This window comes from Dipteris shenzhenensis, chromosome 17, assembly GCF_047967505.1.
Source record: "Dipteris shenzhenensis isolate YYH24624 ecotype China chromosome 17, Dip_SZ_1.0, whole genome shotgun sequence".
Lineage (NCBI taxonomy): Eukaryota > Viridiplantae > Streptophyta > Polypodiopsida > Gleicheniales > Dipteridaceae > Dipteris > Dipteris shenzhenensis.
The window spans coordinates 52,616,533-52,637,802 of NC_141612.1; the positions used below are offsets into that span (position 1 = coordinate 52,616,533).

The 21,270-nt window shown below is 46.2% G+C and overlaps 1 protein-coding gene across 3 annotated transcripts in view; it reads right to left on the reverse strand.

Annotated features, from left to right (window-relative positions):
- The window catches only part of LOC147892283 (anaphase-promoting complex subunit), a 191,470-nt gene that overhangs the window by 141,470 nt on the left and 28,730 nt on the right, over positions 1 to 21,270 (reverse strand). For all 3 annotated transcript variants that reach the window (XM_087388196.1, XM_087388195.1, XM_087388197.1), the window contains one exon: positions 4,707 to 4,843. In XM_087388196.1, the coding sequence (XP_087244322.1) occupies positions 4,707 to 4,843 (137 nt within the window). The remainder of the gene's footprint in view (positions 1 to 4,706; positions 4,844 to 21,270) is intronic.

The following is a 21,270-nucleotide window of genomic DNA, read 5'->3' on the forward strand; positions in this document are numbered from 1 at the left end:
AGAAGATGTGCTGGAAGGCTACGAGCAAGGGCCGGTGGATCTACTCCCAGAAGGTGGTGAAGAAAGCTCTAGAGAGGCCATCCTCACCTGGGCATTTCTGCCCATCAATAGCACTCACCGCATCCTGCATCTCCGCAATAGTGAAAGGTGCGAGAAGGGTGTCGCGCATGCTGGGCTGCACGAGTCTCGGTGTAGATCTCCACACCTCCTCCCTGCAAATGCGGCCACGAGGGTCTAGGAGCTCCTGCTGGAATAATGATCTGTAGAAATCTGTCGTCAAGGCCCGAACCTCATCTGGATCTGTCCTGACACTACCCTCCTGCGCCCTAAGAGACCGGAGCTGTTCCCCTGCTGACCTCTGTCCATGAGTCCTGAAGAACTCTCTGCACATCCTATCGCCTTTCCTAGCCCAGAAGGACTTGGAAGCATGAAATGAAAACTCTGAGCGACGCTGGGTGATCTCCTCTAGCTTGGCTCGGGCCCGAACCTCTTGCTGTCTGAGCTCCTCAGAGCCTGGAGAAGACTGCTGCATCCTCTGAATCGAGGCGAGATCACGTCTGAGACCCCTCTCCTGCGCCCAACACCGCTGTCTGACCTGAATCGCCTCCTGCTGGAAAATGCGGCTAGACTCAGCAAGCGCCTGAGCTACCTGTGCTGCCATATCCCTAGTAGGGTCCCACTCCTGCTCCCAAAGGTCCACTATCCTGCTGTGAAATGCTGCTCTGGTGTAGATGGAATCTGGGATCTAGCATGAACGTGGAGGTGAGGACTGAGAGGCCGAGTCCAGGACTAGGATGACTGGGGCATGGTCTGAAAGTGTCGTCCCTGGAACCACTCCTGACTCTCCTCCTCTGCCAAGCGCCCAATCACTAACATAGAAACGGTCCAGCCACTCCAGGAGTCTGCCTCCCTCCCTCCTGTAGCCCCAAGAGAAGTCCAGACTCCCAGGCCATCTGCGAAAGAAAGGCTCCCTCCAATTGTCCCGACCTCCCACTGCAAAGAGGAAGGAGTCCCAATCTGCCTGCTCTGCCTGAGCTATACCGAGGAACTCTGGGCCCCGTCCCTCCTGATCCTCTAAGGTCTCAAGGTTATTGAAGTCCCCTCCTATAATCCAAGAGTCCATCTCTGGCAACATGTCTGTCAAGGATCTTCAAAAAACGGATCTACGTCTGAGATCAGTCGGGACGTAGATATTGAGGATGCCAATGCGGGATCCCTCAATATGCAGGCCCACCCAAAGCGCACGTCCTGGGATCAAAGTGCCAAAACCAAACACATGCTGAACTAGAGAAGCGTCGATGGAGGTACAGACACCCCCGCTTCTCCCCTGCTCGCCAATCGAAGGTTCCCAGTAGCCACAAATATTGGTCTGTGAAGCCAAAAGCTTGTGTTCCTGTAGTAGGAGCACATCTACCTTTCCCACCAAAGCTGGTTGGAGCTCCTGTCTGAGCACCATCTTCCTAGGGCCACGGTTGCCTGATGAGTGGAACCCGTTAACGTTCCAAGAGATAATGTGTAAACTCATGAGGAGGGAAGGTGGGCCACAAACAGCTATCTGCTTGCGGTCGAAGTCGAAGTGGTCGGAGGATGTCCTGTGTGGAGACGAAGGCGCTTCTGTGAAGGTTTCGAAGGAGAGGTCGGATCATCGGACCCATCCTCTAAAACCTTCAGCAGAGGGGAAAGGCCCTTCGTCCCGTGGTGGTAAGCTCTCTCTAACCAGCTCGACGCCTCTGCCAAGGAAATGCTGTAGAAGCCCGCAACCTCTGAAGTCCTCCAGGGGCGAAGCCCTTCCGCGTAGGCCCACTCCAGCGGTGGTCTAATAATGACCAGGAGTCGGAAACGTTTGGCGCTGTGGCACCAACGCAGACGAACATCACCTTCCTGCCACTGCTGCTGAAGAAGCTCCGCTGCTCTGCTACCAATCCAGTCCTGCACCTGCTCCTGGGTCTGGTCTCGTATCGTCTCCCAAACATTTTCATTCGTCCATTGCTCATTCCCTCCACTGGAGATAGTGAATGAATAGCTAGGACCATCGTGCGGAGCCAGAATGGACACCTTACCCTCCGCCCCCTTGCGGAGGAAGAAGATGCTGATGTCTAGGCATGCGGGAAAGGAGCCAATACCCGCTGCATCCAAGTAGTCCCAAGGACCTGCTCGGTAAAACTCCAATGGAAGAGCTCTAGGAGCAGCCCTTGGGCTTGGGGACGACGATGAGGAGTCTGAACCGGAGGAAGGGGTGCTGGCCAACTGTGGGGAAGGGCCTATCCCCGCCGTCGGGCCCGGGGGGATAGACGAGGGTGAGGTCTGTGCTGGCTTCGGAGCTGCAGGTGGCGCAGGTGGAACACTGACCAAGATGTGCTCATTCTTCAGGCGGATATTGCAAAGGCATGTGACACCATTCAATGGGATTTTATAGCTCAAACCATGCAAGCTTTGGGATTTGGTCACAAATTGCAGCATGTCATCTTTTGGCTTTATCATATAGCAAAGCTGCATGCATTTTTTCTAGAGATTTATCAAAGCATTGGACGCTTCGATGTTCAGTCCAGCAAGGTTGCCCTCTCAGTGCTATTTTATATCCTATAGCCACGCATCCAATGCTTCGATATATTGATCCTTTGGTGGCAACAAACATGTTACATGGGCTGGAAATTCCTGCAAGTCGCCCATTGGTTGCTCAGGCTTATGCAGATCATTCATTTTTCATGCCAAAAAACACTCCAAGGGATCTTTCTTCGCTTATGCAAGCTTTCTCCTTGTATGGACTGGCTGCTGGCCTTCACATTAATTTTCAGAAATCCCGTCTTCTTCCATTGCACTCTAAGGATTGGCAAAGACTGCTTTGGCCGGGGGAAATTGTTCCACCTACTCAGTTGATTCGTCATCTTGGAGATCCTTTGGGTTGGAGCATTACTCGCCGTCAACAAATCGATTGGATTCTTGCTAAATTGAAGAAAATTTTGGAATATTGGAAATTGGCTACTTGGCCGTTACATGTCTGTCTTCGCATTGTTCAATCTATCTTGGTGGCTTATATTCAGTTTTATCTACCATTGATCTTTTTCACTAAGGAGATCTGTCTTCCTTCATATCCACCATTATGGAAATTTTCTGGCAGTCAAAGCATGGCAAGACAAGCTTGCAGATACTTCAAGTACAGAGATTATGCTCACCCAAACTGTATGGAGGGCTGAATATCCTTAATATGCATGTGCACATTTTAGCTTACAAAGGCAAACTGATGCTTCAGTTTCTTCAAGATGATCAGCCTTGGGCTGCTATGATGCGCTCCTTACTTGTTCACATCACCAATCCTGCCTTTGGTTTTTGGCGACCCACGCAGTGGGATTTTCTTTTGGGTTGCATTGAAGGCAATATTTGTCCTATGGTTTCTCAAATGTTTCTAGATTGGAAGCATATTCTTTCACACTTGGAATGGAATGGAAGAGACTCTTTACAGGGTAACTCTTTGCGAGCTGAGAGCATCCATTGGTCACGGGTTTTTTCTCCTCCTTTGGCTCTGCAAGAACCCCGGCGCTCTTATTTTCTTGATACCAAAGGGATTTCCCATGTTGCTGATGTACTTAAGGACGATGGCACTCTTTTATCTTTCCCTTTGGATGTTGCAAAATATGGTTCGGGCATGCACTATCATCCGGTATGGCAAGTCATTACTCAAATGCTTCTGCCATTTCAGCCAATACCGCCTTTAGAACTTCAAGACAGGCTTCACGACTGGACTCTTCTTCCTTTATACTCGTCCGTTCGTCCTTTGAAGCTGTCACATATAACAGTCTCTTCTTTATATAAAGTTATGTTATCACACACATGCGCGCGCACGCACGCATGCACACATCTTTTATTTGGTAAAAGAAACTTTTCATTAAGGAGAATGCACATTCAGGGCTGTCCCACAGTGAAATAGCTACTACTCAAAACTAGAAACAATAATAAAAGACTTCCAACTAGGGCTGATGAAGGTCTCCAAGGGAATGAGCATCCAAAAGAGACCAAAGCAAAGAAGCTCGAAAGTAGGGAAAGACATCCACTCAGTATGAGCACGATACAATGACCAAAGAGCACAATAGCAACACCAAAAGAAGAAGTGATCATAGTCCGGCATAAAACCAAAAGCATTGCATAAGAATAGTATGGGAATAAGGAGCAATAAAACTGCATGAGTATAGACTAGACAATCCGAGGGCAAACGTGTAGTGGCGAAGTAGGTAACTTCCAATAATCTAACTTGCGGAACAGCTTTTGCAACACCCAAAGTCTCACTTGTGCCAGAGAAATGTGCCATCCAATAGGATAGCCTAAATGACACACCACCTCATCAAAAGAGAGCACTGGTCCAGACCACAAGAAGCTATGCCAATCACACTCACGGAGAGGCAAGAGTTTTGATTTACTAAGGAGAGCCATGCCACACACACACACTTTTTTTTTGTTGGGGAGGTGAAAACACACACACACACATTCAAGGTAATACATTTAATTTCATGGCCCATGCAAGCTCTCACAACATTACAATACCAACATAAATACTCATAACTTTTAACCAAGGTAGTGATTTTGTAAAGTCTCAATCAAGCAGTACTTGAAGGCGTGCACATGTCCCAAGTATATGAAAAAAGAAGTCTCACTCAAGCAGTATTAAAAGAAGTTTGTGCATGTCAAATACATGAGACCAGGATGTGTCTAACCTCAAATGAAAGTAGATTGAATGCAAGTATACATCGACGAAGGAATTGCCCTAATGGGCTGTTTGAATCAATTAACAATGACTCTTCTTCTCCACTTGCAACCTCGGAAGCCACATTCAAAACCGGTGCTAGCAACTCTGAAACAATAATCTCTTGTTAGTCCCTCCTCTTCCGCACCCCATCACCCCTCCCCCCCCTTCCCCCAATCCCTCCCTCTTTCCCCCCCCATCCCTCCGTGTGTGTGCGTGTAGGGAAACAAAAATCCCTCTTGCTTAACTCATTAGGGAACAATTACTCACGTTATCTAGACTCATCAAAAGCAAACACTCAGTACCTCATCAAACATTCTAGTGCATTTTGGAAGCACTCCAATGAAGTTAGATGCATCCTTCTATACTATCAATTTTATGCAAGACTATTTTGGCATGGGAGCCTTGACATCAGCACAGTCTAGACTCACATGAGTCTTTGCCACACACTCCACTAAGATGGCATGCCTGGGTGTTGGTATCCCAAATTTATTCCATATATCTTTCCCACTCTTTCAGTATACCCTACGTAGCCAAGGAGCTGCAAAGCTATTCAAGTACAACCTCAATAATCCAACGCGGCAAGATCTCTGACAAGTTTAGAGGTGACAAACTCATGGAAACCCACCATGCTGAGAAGGAGTTGAGAGCCTACCTCCCGTGCGTAATATCATATGACCTAGATACCTCAAGATCCATCTCTCACACCCCTCATGCATCTCGCTCGGGCAGTTTAGGTTCTTCATCTACCAGATCCACATGTAAACAAGAAAATGCCCAAGGATTGGGGAAATCTAAAGACCCAAATTGAAGTAGATATGCTAACGTCATCATTCGGTCGAGGTGACATAGAGACATTTTTCATTCAGATGCACTTTGTACTATGCAATCCGATGAAAACACTACCACTTTTTCAACCATGCTCAAGATTCCTTGACAATATCATACACCACCCAGAGAGCAAGAGCTAGCTATCTTTGATACATTACATGACCCAACACAAGAATCGTTCTCTCAACTCAATGTTGTATTCAATCCACCAAGCTTGAGCATCCCATCACAGGCTTCTAATCTACTTCACATTCAAAAGAGGTTAGATGCTCTAGATTCCATCATCCTTGCCCTTGAACAGGCATGACAAGAGGCAACAAATGAGTCACTGACAGACTAACGAGACATCAAACAACACAACACACTCCCTTCTTTGCTCCGGCACATAATCTATCGTCAAGTAGCTATAGAGAGACATGAAGTCTTTATCCAACCCGAAAAGTGTAAAGGATCTCACGTGGACACTAAAAAATCATATCATCTCCCTCCCCCCTTGCTCCCTCCCTCCCTCCCCCCCCCCCCTCTCTCTCTCTCTCCAAATTTTACTTGGATGATGACCTCACTCTCCTATAACGGAGGGAGGGAATGGTACGAGTAATGGCAACAAGAGAAGCAGGGAAATGGGCTGCATATAGGGATGGTAAGGTGATCATTCGACAGAGAGGAGACAGGGAGCAGAAGGAAGAGAAGGAAGATGGGGAATTATGATGTTGTCGATGTTAAGCAACTACAATCCCCAATTTTAGGGGCAAACATACCAGCTTGCAGCGCTCCCTATTTTAGGGGCATCAAAGGCACAAAAGTGCACCAAACAGGGCTGGCGGACCAGCTGCCAGAATCAGGCCAACCAGCTGGTCTGGCCAACCTAGAGCTGGCCGACCAGCTGGCCGACCTGGAACTGGCCGACCAGCTGGCTGGCCAACCGACCTAGGAACTGACCGACCAACTGGCCGATCAGCTGGCCAACCTCCTAGGTCAGGCCTATAAAACACTACCTACCCCCTCATTCTAATGGGACAGGACCTGCAGCTGCTCCTCACCTCCTCCATCCTTTGCTGCAGCACCTCCTGCTCCAGACCGGCTATTATGCCTGCTCCATCCTCTGCCCCTCTATTCCTCTCCACCAGATCTAGCCCTGGACCTCCAGCTGCTGCTCCAGATCTGCTCCTGAGTGGCTGCCGACAAGCTTCCACATCTCCTCATCCTCTGCTGCGCATACACCTCCAAATCTACAGCCAGATGAGCTCCTTTTCTTCATCATGTTGCTATTCAAGATAGCCTGAAGGTTCCTTCCTCAGAGCATGCTGTTTTCAGCCATTTCCTAGGGCAGCTCCAGCCCTTCATCATCTTCGTCATCATCGAGCTTCACGGAGGACTTCGTTTCGCTCCCTCTGCTGCTATCTTTTCTACTGTTTCTCTACATGGAATCATCTTTCTGATTCGCCTCAGCCACGGTCCTTGAGACACGACGGCTTGAGTTTCTTGTATTCAGTTTTTCATATTACCGACACGCACTATGTTTTCTAAATTCCGTTCTTCAGTTGTGTCTAAGTATCGTCTATTTTTTATCGCTCCACTGCAAACCCTATCGTTTCTCTATATGGTATCAGAGCCATGGTGATCTAAAGACCCCAGATCTCTGGTGATCTAAAGATCCTGCTTCTTCATGGAGGCTATAGGTACGGGGAGCATCACTCCTATGAACATATCAGTTCCCTCTTCATTCCGCTGCGCACTACGGGAGAGAACCTCCCTCCCTTTCTTACCTCCATCTTCTACTCCCATCCCTCCCTCCCTTTCTTACCTCCATCTTCTACTCCCATCCCTCCCTCCCTTTCTAACCTCCATCTTCTACTCCCATCCCTCCCTCCCTTTTCGGTTTCAGGCTTGACACTCCCCATTCCTTCGAAGAAGGAGGTCATGATCCTTCACCTCTACCAGATCTCCATCGGCATCGACTTCCAGGATCTACAAGTTCTCCCTAGGCAGGACCCTTTCTGTTCAGATGTGTCTTGATGACTGTTGTTTCAAATCTTCTACATTCATTGGAGGCGGGGATAGACTCCTCTCTCCCGAGGTCCAAGATCGGGCACACACTGGCTCACTGTTTGGCTCACTGTTCAGCTACGACCTCTTCCTTTGGCGGAATCCCACCATCTCTGGATTATCAGTGCTGCTACGAGATATTTGTTCTTTACCTTTGTTTTTCCTCCACTTTTCGGCAGTGAGAGGGGGTGGCTTATTCTCTCGAGCTTCACAGTGTTCTTACTTCGGCTGATCATACGTGTAACTCAAGCACTTGAGGAAGTGAACAATTCCCTTGCAAGGGCACTCCTCTTGTGACCTTCTCTGCATTTTTGCATTGCATCTCTTGGGCATTTGATAGGGATAGCCACCACCACCGTCAACATCTCTACACAAAGCTCCAAGCACACAATGTCTGCCCCTCCAAATTGGCAATTGAGAGGGGGTGTTAAGCAGCTACAATCCCCAATTTTAGGGGCAAATATACCAGCTTGCAGCGCTCCCTATTTTAGGGGCATCAAAGGCACAAAAGTGCACCAAACAAGGCTGGCTGACCAACTGCCAGAATCAGGCCGACCAGCTCGTCTGGCCAACCTGGAACTGGCCAACCAGCTGGCCAACCTGGAACTGGCCGACCAGCTGGCTGCCCCACCGACCTAGGAACTGACCGACCAGCTGGCCAACCTCCTAGGTCAGGCTTATAAAACACTACCTACCCCCTCACTCTAATGGGATAGGACCTGCAGCTGCCGCTCACCTCCTCCATCCTTTGCTGTAGCCCCTCCTGCTCCAGATCTGGCTATTATGCCTGCTCCATCCTCTGCCCCTCTATTCCTCTCCACCAGATCTAGCCCTGGACCTCCAGCTGCTGCTCCAGATCTGCTCCTGAGTGGCTACCAACAAGCTTCCACATCTCCTCATCCTCTGCTGCGCATACTCCTCCAAATCTACAGCCAGATGAGCTCCTTTTCTTCATCATGTTGCTATTCCAAATAGCCTGAAGGTTCCTTCCTCAGAGCATGCTGTTTTCAGCCATTTCCTAGGGCAGCTCCAGCCCTTCATCATCTTCGTCATCATCGAGCTTCACGGAGGACTGCATTTGGCTCCCTCTGCTGCTATCTTTTCTACTGTTTCTCTACATGGAATCATCTTTCTGATTCGCCTCAGCCACGATCCTTGAGACACGACGGCTTGAGTTTCTTGTATTCAGTTTTTCAGATTACCGACAGGCACTATGTTTTCTGAGTTCCGTTCTTCAGTTGTGTCTAAGTATCGTCTATTTTTTATCGCTCCACTACAAACCCTATCGTTTCTCTATAGTCGAACCCATGGGACGAGTACACACATTGGATTGGACATAGCAGTGTGGAATTGTAATGGCACGCTATGGTATGATCCGGGAGGGTTCTTGGAGACAAACAATAACAGGGATATGATCTTCTACACTGAGACACATGAGAGCCTAGAGAGAGGGCTGCCCACAGTGACAAGAGACACATGGGAGTCAGATCATAGGAGGGGATTGAGGAGAGAGAGCGGAGTACGCAGCTGTAGAGGGGTAGCTTTCCTCTTCAAATCACACCTCAAACCACTCATACCTGTGGTCCAGAGAGAGGAGCATGCACGACACATGTGGATATGAGTTAAGCTGCTGGATGCCTGACCGATCTTTATTGCAGTGTGTTACTTCCCTCCGAACATGTCATCCTAAGCACGAGAGGTCACTAGAGAGGGACACGGTCCATATGAGACAATCCATGATGGCATCACGGAGTTCTCCAGACAAGGAGACCTTTCTTCTATCGACGACAAGTGCAGAGAGGCGAGAGCCCACCTCACACGGGAGCAGAACTTGGGCCATCTGACGTCATCTAAGACGCAGCGGATCTTCCGTCGATTGACACGCCATAAGAGGCGGACCTTCCTCACACGCAGGATGGATGAGATTGTCATGTATGTCCTTTCAGCTAGAACACTACACTCTAATATTTAAATTCATACCTCTAGGCTCTTCAATCTTGAAATCGTTTACTTAACATTAATGTTTGATGTACATTAGGATTGCTCATCTGGTGCGTGTGAGAGGAATTGGTTTGCCTACTCTCTCATTCACACAAAGATACGCAACAAACTTAGCACAAAACAATTGGCGCAGCTTATTTATTGTCGATCTAACTTACGTATGCTACGCAATATGCATGAGATGCCTATGGCTAGACAGGTAGACTTTTCAACTTCCATATTTCCTCTCCATACTTGTAAGTCGTACACAGTGGTACTTGTCACTTGACACTTGTAAGTTGTAGGTCTTGACTCTTAAGTTCTAACCACAGTCCACACGTCAAATTTTCAGGTAAATGTGGATGAGTGCAAGCTATCGGCAAATAAGCTTAAAAGTGTTATTAGAGAGCGCAATTCAAAGCACGACCAAATTTTCAAGGACCTCTACTTGGAGCTGGAGGAGATAGATCAACGAGTGTCACGCACTCGCATTGGGAGAAGGGTCACCGTTCCAGTTGGTGGCACTAAAGGTGGCAGAGCATCCACAACCCGTGTCAGGACATCTATACCATCGACTCCCCGAACCTATGTGAGGCGCGGCTCCAAGAGCATATCAACCACATCCGTTGCTGAGGACACCCCTGTGGCTAGAGAGTAGGAGTATGATGAGGAGGGCAATGTTCTTAGTGAGGGTGACTATGGTGAGGGGTCTCATGGATCCTCATCATCCTCTAGTGAGAGTGATCATAGTCTTGGATTTGATAGTGATGGGAGTACCTAGAGGCTAGGACCTAGGGCCTAGGTCCTAGGCTCTTGCCTATAGTAGTAAAGCTTTTTGTAATACTTTTTGCATCTATATTAGACCTTGGTCCCCCTTTTTGTACTCACTACTTTATGTCACAAGTCACGACTATTTACTATTTGTAATGATATATCTTCACTCCTTTTGACATGAATCATGATATATCTTCGGTCCTTTTAAGTTTTGCAAATTGCACCTATGCAACATGTAGAATGTTTGTGTTTCAACTTTCAAGAATCAAGTCATGGACATGTTTGTATTTCAACTTACTCTAAAACTCTAAAATATCTCTTCTTTTTTTTTTTGTATCAAACGTATGTCCAATATATTTTAGTTCTTTTAGTACCGCACTAATATCGAACGGTACGTATCGAACGTGATCGGACGTGTCAACCATGGTCCTCATGGTTGACTAACAAATTTTGGATGGAAGCCATTATGTGCTCGAATCATATTTTGAATAGATGCCCCATCATGACATCTTATGAAGCATGGTTCAATCGTAAGCCCAATATGGGCTATTTCCATACATTTGGTTGTGTAGCATATGCACATGTGCCTCAAGAACTGCGTGGCAAACTTGATGACAAGTCAAAAAAGTGCATATTTATTGATACAGCAATGAAAGCTTTATTGGCTAAAGGTATGATACCCTTAGAAGGGGAAGCTTTATGTCAATTCATGGCAATGTCAACAAAGTGGAGAAGATGGATGTCACTAGGATACCACACAAGGCGACAGAGGCTATGCAAATCATGGGCTGGCAAAGAGAGAGAATGAAGCGGATGGAATCATGGGTATAACAGCTGCTGCTATACCAAAATATCCATGTGAAATAAGGAACACTGTGATGCAGAAAATGCTACAGAAACAATGGCGAAACCCGGGGACGAAAATGCGATTCATAAACAGAAAATCAACTCAATGGACAGCTACGAATCCAGAAATACATCCGGGAAGACTAATCAGTATCTAAAAGGCATCTAATCTGTAAAATCACGACTAGTTCACATGATCTCGAAGTAGAGACGGGATTCCTAGAGAGAAAAGGACCTGCAAAATCTGCCCCACAGGGGAGGTAGAAAAAAGAAAGGCATATACTCCTAAGATGTAGAGCCTACGCACGCATTAAAGAAGGTTATTGGGGCAGCAAAGATAATCTGAAAAATGCTCGAGCAGCCAGCCAAAAAGCTAGGAAGCTACTTGAAAGAGATTTTGGAACACCGTAACAAGATACTGGGACTAGCGGACTAGCATGTTACGCTCAAGTCGAGGTAACATGACCTCGGAAGGGTCAGTCGGCATTTTCCTTTAAAGGATCAATATTTGTATTATATTTGTTTGGGCTTCATGTAAATGATCAAAAAGGAATAAAGGTCAAGGTCCTTGGTGAGGGTGACATGGCACTAGACTAGGTGGATCTAAGGCTAAGGGACCTAAATGCATGAAATGTGCCTAGGGGCAAATGTTTCAAAGATATCCCAAGAGAGGGGTAAATAATGCATTAAGGAAGGACCCTACAATTAAAGGAAGGACCCTACAATTATGACGTGGCATACTAGATTCATCTAGGGAGTTTTGGGGCTCGTTGGAAAAAAAGCAAGCATGAGCTTTTACGTAAATAGATCTATCTGGAAGCTTACAACCAATGAGGTTGGCTGGAAGGAGAAACCAAGTGCCCATGTCCATAATTTGACGACAAGCAAGAAGAAATCAGATTAGACTGTGAAATTTGGTATCAGAGCGCTCAGGCTGGATGATGGGATTCATACGAGTTGCGTACGAAGAGAGCGCAGGTTGTATTGGGTAGCCTGGATGAACTCCGAGCGACGTGTGCCATCGGGTGGTCACGGGAATAGCTGCCGTAGGCGATGATGCAGCTGTCGTAGGAGCGTACGGTTCACGTAGGTGGTCACGGGATTAGCTGCCGCAAGTGATGGCGCAACGGACGAGATAGCTAAACCACAGGTGTAGAAACGGCTGGTCAGCACCGTTGCACGAGAGCAGGATCGCGTACAGCTGCAAACTTATTATTTGACATCATGCAAGGATTACGGGTGGTTACCTTCAGGACTCCATGACATCGCGGGAAGGGCCAATGAGCATGGGCTAGTTTGTAATTAATTATCGTGATTCTGTTCGTCAACCTACAGCTAGCTTAGGACCAGGAAAATTAATCGGGATATTTGCGTTACGTGGAGGCCCTTCGACGCGATAAACGATCACCTCTTTTTTTTTGTTCATAACGGATCGTTAATGTTGGGCTGCGTCGAAAAATTCGATCGACAAAGGACCACAGCGTTGCCTAGCTCGAGGCCCTGCGCGTGAACAGTCCCTTAGAAGCAGGAAGCGTGTGTTGTTCGCATGGATATACCAGGGGGCTTTCGACTCTTTATTCCCTCTATTTTATTTTGGTTAAATTTCTAAAGCTTCGAGGTGTGTGAGCTGGATTGGGAGCGAAATTATGCTTTTGGATTCAAGGGTTTGAGTCAACTTAGAATTGCTGGAGTTTCCCTAGTATGGGGAAAAGCGGGTTTGGTTTCAGTGTAATATATGCTTTGTTAGCTGTAAAGTTGGAAGTTGGACTTTGGATTTGTAATTACAGTTTCAAGCGGTGTTTTATTTTTTATTTTTATTTTTATTTTTTTTAAATACCCATTGACCTGAATGGAAGTAGAAGAAGCTTCCAGGATGGATCCCGTAGAGTCGGGAGTCCGGCCGACCCTACAGGTGTCGCGCCCAGCAGGCCATACATTGTCTGGCAAAATTGCAATGTTAGAGGATGCCTTGCAATAATTTTAGCACAACAGTTACAAACAAATGTGGGGCAGTCTGAACTCAGAAAAATGGTGCATAGTATGTCTGCCAGACCATCTCGTGAGGAGAAAGGTAAATCTCCAATGGAAGCGGAGTCCAGTGTTCGTACGGTCAAGCCTAGGAGGGCTAAGGTGCCTAATATTGCCAATTACAGGCCAGAAAAGTATTTGGTCGGATGTCTGACTGTAGTTCCGATATCATTGACACCTGGTTACACAAATGGGACGAGGCATTCGCCATTTGTGAAATCAGGAATGATATGAAGAAAATCCCAAGGCCATCCATATGTTTAATGAAGCTGCCGATAGGTGGTGGATAAAACAGCAGAAAGATGGAGTAGCATCCACTACCTGGGAGGGGTTTAAAAAGGAATTTAGAAAACACTTCCTACCTCCTGACGAAGCATCCCGAGCTTGGGATCAGTATCGAAACCTTCGTCAGAGAAATTTATCAGTGGCAGAATACACTGATAAGTTTAGAGAAAGTGTAATGAAGGTTGATGAACCCCTACCTCAGTCAATCCAAGTCAAAGATTTTATCTTTGGATTGAATGATCGAATAAAGATGGAAGTTCGGGCTAAGTATGCGAACATGCTAGATGAAGCAATTGCCATAGCCCTGAACTATGAAGATGCAAAAGGAAACAGACCAAGTGGGTTTGTGCAGGTTGGGACTCAGTATGGGTACCCAAAGAAAACTGGGTTTAAAAAGAAGTGGATTAGCAAAGGGGGTGCCTCACAGCCTAGTGGTCAAGCCAAGCAGGCGAAACCAGTTGAGACTCCTAAATCAAGTACCACCATTGGAATAAAAAGAAAAGTAACACCAATGGCAGCCCGGGCTTAGTCGAAGTCCTCTTTGAACCCAGAGCAAAGGGAAAAAGCGAGGAGAGAAGGCTTATGTTTTGGTTGCCTTCAGCCTCATCAGTGGAAAGATTGTCCACGGAACAAAGATCGTCGGATGGCTGAGATGATGGTCTCAGAATGCGACGTGGAAATGGAGGGAAGTCCCAGAGCAGAACAGATGCAGATTCAGCTAGTTAGTAACTAGTGCACCTGATAATATCCTATCAAAGCCCGCAGCAACGGGGTATACAACCTTTAATGATACGGAGTTAATTAAGATGAAAGGGCAAGTAGCTAATCATCAGGTCATTGTGTTGTTTGACTCAGCGTCAACGCACAATGTAATTAACTCCAAGCTCGTAAAAAGGCTGAAACTAAAGACTAGCCCATCTGACTATGCATATAAAGTCAGGATGGCAGACGGAAGTTCAACTAAAGTATGGGACCAAAGGGTTACCCAGGTAGAGCTTCAAATTCAAGACTATGCTGAGAAGCTTGATTTTGAAATGACTAAGCTTGCTCATGCAGACATAGCCTTGGTAAGGCTTGGCATTCTAGGAAGAATCCAGCCATAGATTGGAAAAAGCACATCACATTTATCAATTCAAGATGAATGATGTGCTGTATGTCTTATGAGGTGACCTCAAGGACCGTTGGTTTCCGTGATGGAAATCCGAAAAGCTCAAGAAGAGTTTTTGTTTCTTTGTACAGCATCGGTAGAGCCGGTTGATGATTCTTTGGCTAGCACTGATGTTGCTCAAAATGGAGAGATGGCCAAGCTGGCTGATCAAATAACAGAGGAGTTCTCTTATTGTTTTAGGGATGAGTTACCTTATGGGTTACCTCTAGAGTGGAATGTTCAGCATAAGATTGAACTAATCCTGGGGGCAGAACCTGTAAATAGACCTTCCTATAGGTTAAGTTTTACTGAAGAGGCGGAGGTGCGAAGATAACTGGAAGAATACCTCAAGTTGGGACAGATTCAACCAAGTTTCTCACCTTTTGCTTCGCCAGTGATATTAAAGAAGAAGAAAGATGATACTTTTCGTCTCTGTATAGATTACAGAGCATTGAATAATATCACTATTAAGCACAGGTATCCGATGGCTCGGATCGATTATTTGCTAGATGCATTACATGGGGCCGTAATTTTCAGTAAGATAGACCTTAAGTGTGGCTACCATCAGATCCCTATTAGAGCCGAGGATGTACATAAAACCGCTTTTAGAAGCAGGTTTGGACATTATGAGTTTTTGGTAATGCCCTTTGGACTTACCAATGCTCCAGCTACATTTGTCATGCTTATGAACGATTTACTACGTTCGTATATCGGAAAGTTTATAGTACACTTTATTAACTATATTCTGGTATTCAGTAAGAGTATTACTGAGCATTATGGACACTTAAGAATAGTGTTCAATACTTTGAGGAAAGCCAGTCTTTATGTAAATAAAAAGAAAACTATACTGTGTATGGTAAGACTTGAGTATTTAGGATTCATAATTACTCCTGAGGGGATAGAAATGGATCCAAAGAAAGTGGCTGCGATACTGACTTGGCCAATCCCTCAGAGTTTGACCGCTTTGCGGGATTTGTCCAATTTTATCGAAGGCATACATAAAACAAGCTGTGGTCTCAGGATCGGTGTTAAAAATAGTTGATCCCCAGAAACCGTTTTTCCTTGAAGACATATCAAAGGATATTCCGAAATAGTATCGCCATTGACTGATCTGACCTCAGATAAAGTATCTTTTATATGGGGACAGAATCAACAGGAAAGTTTTAACACCATAAAACAAGCTGTGGTCTCAGGATCGGTGTTAAAAATAGTTGATCCCCAGAAACCGTTTTTCCTTGAAACCGATGCAAGTGGCATTGCGGTAGGAGCAGTTCTCCTTCAAGAGGGAAGGCCAGTAGCCTTTGAAAGCAAGAAGCTTTCTCCCTCTCTACGAAATTGGCCAACTCATGAATTAGAGTTGTATGATAATGTCCATGCTTTGAAAACATGGAGACATTATTTGTATGGATCAGAGTTTTATGTGGATGTTGATCATGATACTCTGAAACATTTTTGTAAACAACCTGACTTGAGAGGCCGCCAAGCTAGGTGGGCAGAACTCATGCAGGAGTTTAATTTGACGATCCGGTACCGAAGAGGGAAGGATAATAAAGTTGCTGATGCGTTGTCACGCATTATGCATAACATGAGTTTCACTGTGTTAGAGAGTGCTCTAATGACCGAGATTAGAGAAACTCAAAAGGTGGACGTGTTGGTCCAGAGCCTTTGGCCTAAGGCTCATGTGTTCAAACCCGGGGAAAAGGATGACTTGGCATCTAGAAAAGGCCAAACTTATGCAAGATATGCCATAAGGGATGGTATGCTGAAAAGAAATGGCAAGATAGTAGTACCTAATCAGAATGATCTCAGGCAGAGAGTCATTCAACAATGCCATGATAGCCCATGTACGGGACATCCAGGAGTCGAGAAGACATATGATCTCGTGAAGCGAGATTTTTTTTTGCCAAAGATGAAAAAGCATATTCATGAATATGTGACACGTTGTTTTTCGTGTCACAGGTAAGTAAGGCAGAGCGGGTGAAGCCACCCGGACTTTTACAGCCCTTGGAGATACCACTAGGAAAGTGGGAGAGCATTTCCATGGACTTTATTGTAGGTCTGCCTACGACACAAGCTGGATATGATTCTATCCTTGTGGTGGTTGATCGTCTTACCAAGATGGCTCACTTCATTCCAACTAAAGAGTCTGTTAGTGCCCCGCAAGTGGCGGATTTGTTTATTAGACATATATTTCGTTTGCATGGATTACCCAAATTCATAGTGTCAGACAAAGATGTCAAATTTACCGGTCATTTTTGGACTACGGTATTTGAAACACTAAGGACTGAGTTGGGCATCAGTAGTGGGGATCATTCAGAAACGGATGGTCAAACGGAAAGAATCAACCAAATCTTAGAGGATATGCTTAGAGCATATGTGTCATTGAGGCAACATACATGGGACAAGTGGTTGCCATTGTTAGAGTTTGCCTACAATGATAGAAAACATTCCTCTACAGGGTTCAGTCCGTTTGAGCTGAACTATGGTTATAGGCCAGCGAATCCAACTATAGTTGGAGTATCTCAGAAAGTGCCTAGTGCTGCGAACTTTGTGGTTCAGATGCGGGAGATGCTAGCACTTGCGAGAGCTAACATCCGCCAAGCTATGGATAGAGCTAAGGCGTATGTGGATGAAAATCGATCCGCTAGAGAATTTAAGGAAGGAGAAAAACTTTTTCTCAGAGTTCCTTCGCACTCTAAGTCTTTGACTGCAGGAGAGTGTGCTAAGTTATCACCTCGATATTGTGCGCCATGGTTAATTCTAAAAAGAATAAGCAAGGTAGCCTATAAATTAGAATTGCCACAGGGTTGTAAGGTGCACCCAGTGTTTCATGTTTCTCGTTTAAAGAAATTTTTGCATAGAGGTGACTCACTAATCGAAGGTGTTGTTTTGTTTCAGGAAATAGAGGATAATGCAAGACGCAGGCCAACAAGAATCCTAGACCGAGGAACAATGCAAGTACGCAATCGGAAGATACCCACGGTGTTGGTTGCATGGCATGGTCTACCTCTATCAAAAGCTACCTAGGAATCCGTATACCAGTTACGGAGAGTGTTCCCAGACTTTATCATCAAGGACGCTGATGCTGAAGAGGGAAGGAATGTTACGCTCAAGTCGAGGTAACATGACCTCGGAAGGGTCAGTCGGCATTTTCCTTTAAAGGATCAATATTTGTATTATATTTGTTTGGGCTTCATGTAAATGATCAAAAAGGAATAAAGGTCAAGGTCCTTGGTGAGGGTGACATGGCACTAGACTAGGTGGATCTAAGGCTAAGGGACCTAAATGCATGAAATGTGCCTAGGGGCAAATGTTTCAAAGATATCCCAAGAGAGGGGTAAATAATGCATTAAGGAAGGACCCTACAATTATGACATGTGGCATACTAGATTCATCTAGGGAGTTTTGGGGCTCGTTGGAAAAAAAGCAAGCATGAGCTTTTACGTAAATAGATCTATCTGGAAGCTTGCAACCAACGAGGTTGGCTGGGAGGAGAAACCAAGTGCCCATGTCCGTGATTTGACGACAAGCAGGAAGAAATCAGATTAGACTGTGAAATAGCACATAAGCTAGCTCAACAAGTATTCACTCCGTTACAAGTTGTAATATTTTCCCTCACATGATGTAAGGGATCACAATTTGTTAATAGTGATTGCCAATCCCATAGATCCTGAAGGGACTCACATGGACTTTAATATAATCAAAGACAAACAACCTTGGCAAGACCAAGGTCATGATCATCAACACCTCACAAGGAGCACTTCATCGACACTAGAGAGGAGCCTTTTGAGATTGTACAGTCATACACCTACCAATCTTTAAGATGACCCATGCAGCAAGGGCACGACTTACACGAGGACAAGGAGCTTTAGCTCAGTTAAAGTGACGGTGCTTTCAAATACAACCCACCGACAAAAGGGTGGCTACTTGACACACTTGTGTAACATGCAATGGTTATCTGATCATGTAATCACAGCAAGACATGTTTAAACCTTTAGTGAGGAATTAGAGATATGCACCATAGAGAGAGAAAGGAGATGAGGGTAGAACGGAGTCGACAACCGACTAGGTCATGTATCCACCACTGAAGGCCCCCTCCCCCAATCAGGGGAGAATTTGCTTTATACTTAAAGAACTGAAAGATACAAATAACAGTCTTCGAGAGAGCATGGAAACGCGCTTTTGAAGAGTACATTGTGCACACATATTGCAGACCCAACGAACTGAGAGGCAATGCCAACCAATACCGAGACCTTGATGCTGTCCACACTGACGATGTAGGGCACTTTTGCAAGGCAAGGAAGACGCTTGTGCTGTCCACCAAGTGAGAGAGTGGAAGCTAGGAGTAATAGATTCTAAAAGAGAGCTGAGAGATCACTGAAATATAGAGCTGAGAAGAGAGCTGTGCAAAACTGTAAATAGAACTGTAAAGAGACCTTACTCCATTTGCTAGTCCAAATCCCCAACTGTTGTGCTGCGTAGACACCTTCTAGGACAGCTAAACTGAGGCCAAAAGCTGAGGCTCTGATCAGAGGCCAAACTCTAGAAGTGTCAGGGCTGCACAGGAGGGGCTGGAGGGGAGCTGTTGGGAGTGCTGAAGGCTCGGAGGCTGAGTGAGAAACGAGGGCATGGATGGCCCCTATTTATAGGGTTGGAGGGCTGAGCCAACCTGCCCAAACTGGCCGACTTTTCAGTCGGCTGTTTGGGGCTGGTCGGTTGGGCCCTTGGCCCCATAAAAAAGGTGGCCTAGGCAGGGGTGCATGGCAGCCTATAAAGGCAGCTCTTCCCCAGCCCATTTCCTTCACTTGTTCCACCCCTGAGGGGGCCAAGAAGGGCTCCTATCCTAGGCTGGACCTAAACCTATCTCTAATCCTAAGATGGAAACACACCCTACTGTTCTCCAGTGGGTCTGGTACCACTGAACAAGGACTGATTTGTCTGACTTGACCTAAGGCTGAGAGACTGACTTACGTAGCTTGTGCCTAATTGTCCCTGGACAAGGGCTCACAAAGGGGTCACAGCATACGACAAAATCTCCTATTACGCACTTGTCGATGTAGCCAGTCTGTCACATTGCATCCAAGTGGAGGGGTGCATGTGACAACTAGTGAGGCCAACAGCCATGTACGCAACACCCTAATAGGGGAGTGAGCTATCAACGAGACTGAATGGCAATGATTCGAGAGGCTACAAGTGATTATTGGATCCAAGTAAGCCCTCGGTCCACCCCCAAATCGTGCAAGAGTTCACCATGATGCCACTCCACATTGATGTCATCTTCTAGATGATCACTTACCTTCACCGGGTTTGGGCCTTACCTTGATGGAGACTACCGAGGTTGGCACTAAAGTCATCTATATGACTAGCCGAGAGTGGAGTCTGAAGGCCTCATATGCACGCATATCTAGCTGGTTTGCCAAAAAGGGTATTCAGATGGACCGTCTTCACCCCTTTCAGTACAGCTTGTGTGCCCCTGATCCCTTGGTCCCACATGACGAGATGAACCGTATCATGCGGCTGTGTCGACTCCAGCTCTATACGTCATGGACTTAATGGAGAGACCAATAGTTCTCTACCAAGATCCAATTCTACTAAGACCACTTCTTGAGGGTGTCGAGGGATGGATTGATTATCACACCCCAATATCTGGAGGACATGCGAGTCTCACACGCCCTAAGAATAACAAACAAACAGCATGAGGTGACAGTATCACAGGAGACAAATCGAGCACAACAACACGTCACCAACTTCCATGCCTATCCGTCAACCCCAGGGCACACTGGGGTAGAGGCGATAGCCCACATAACGACAGCATGGATCAGCAGGAAGAGATGACATGTAACAATGGAACCAGAGACATAGAGACCACACACGATGCAGAGGCTGACCAAAGCACGTACTATAGAGGTCTAGCAGATCACTGTGCTACTCAAAGGAGACAATCCAAGCCAAGGTGTCACTCTTGATATGTCCGACCAGATACAAAGATCACAGAGACGACACCCTCCGCAACAAGAGACTACTCCAAGATGTAGATACGAGACATTTTTGCATCTCACTAGAGAGCCACCATGGCACCGATATATGTAATTAAAGCACTAGCTTTGCATGTTTGAGTTTCTACATTATTAGCTTAGCACTCAGCAAGGGCCCTAGCAAGGCCTTGCTTCAATCCACAACGGCATATATGAGTTACTTTATATGCATACTTTGTCTCATAGGTCCACAAGGCCTTCAGAAGATGTTGCTACAACTCCCTCCTCCCCACCCCTTCTCTCTCTCTTGGTAGTGATCGCCAATCCCATAGATCCTGAAGAGTCTCCCGCGGACTTTAATGCAATCATATCATCTCTCTCTCTCTCTCTCTCTCTCTCTCTCTCTCTCTCTCTCTCTCTCTCTCTCTCTCTCTCTCTGCCCCTCCATTCTCGCCTCTATCCCTTCTCAACCCCCCCCTCTTGTCCTCCACCGTCGCCTAGCTCCTCATCTAGCCCTCGCCAGACTCAGCTTGCCCTCAACCAACCTCTCGCCTTGAGCCAAACCACTCTGCCAACCCTTACCAATCTCAACCAGTAGCAGTAGCCGCCACCAACAGCGCCGT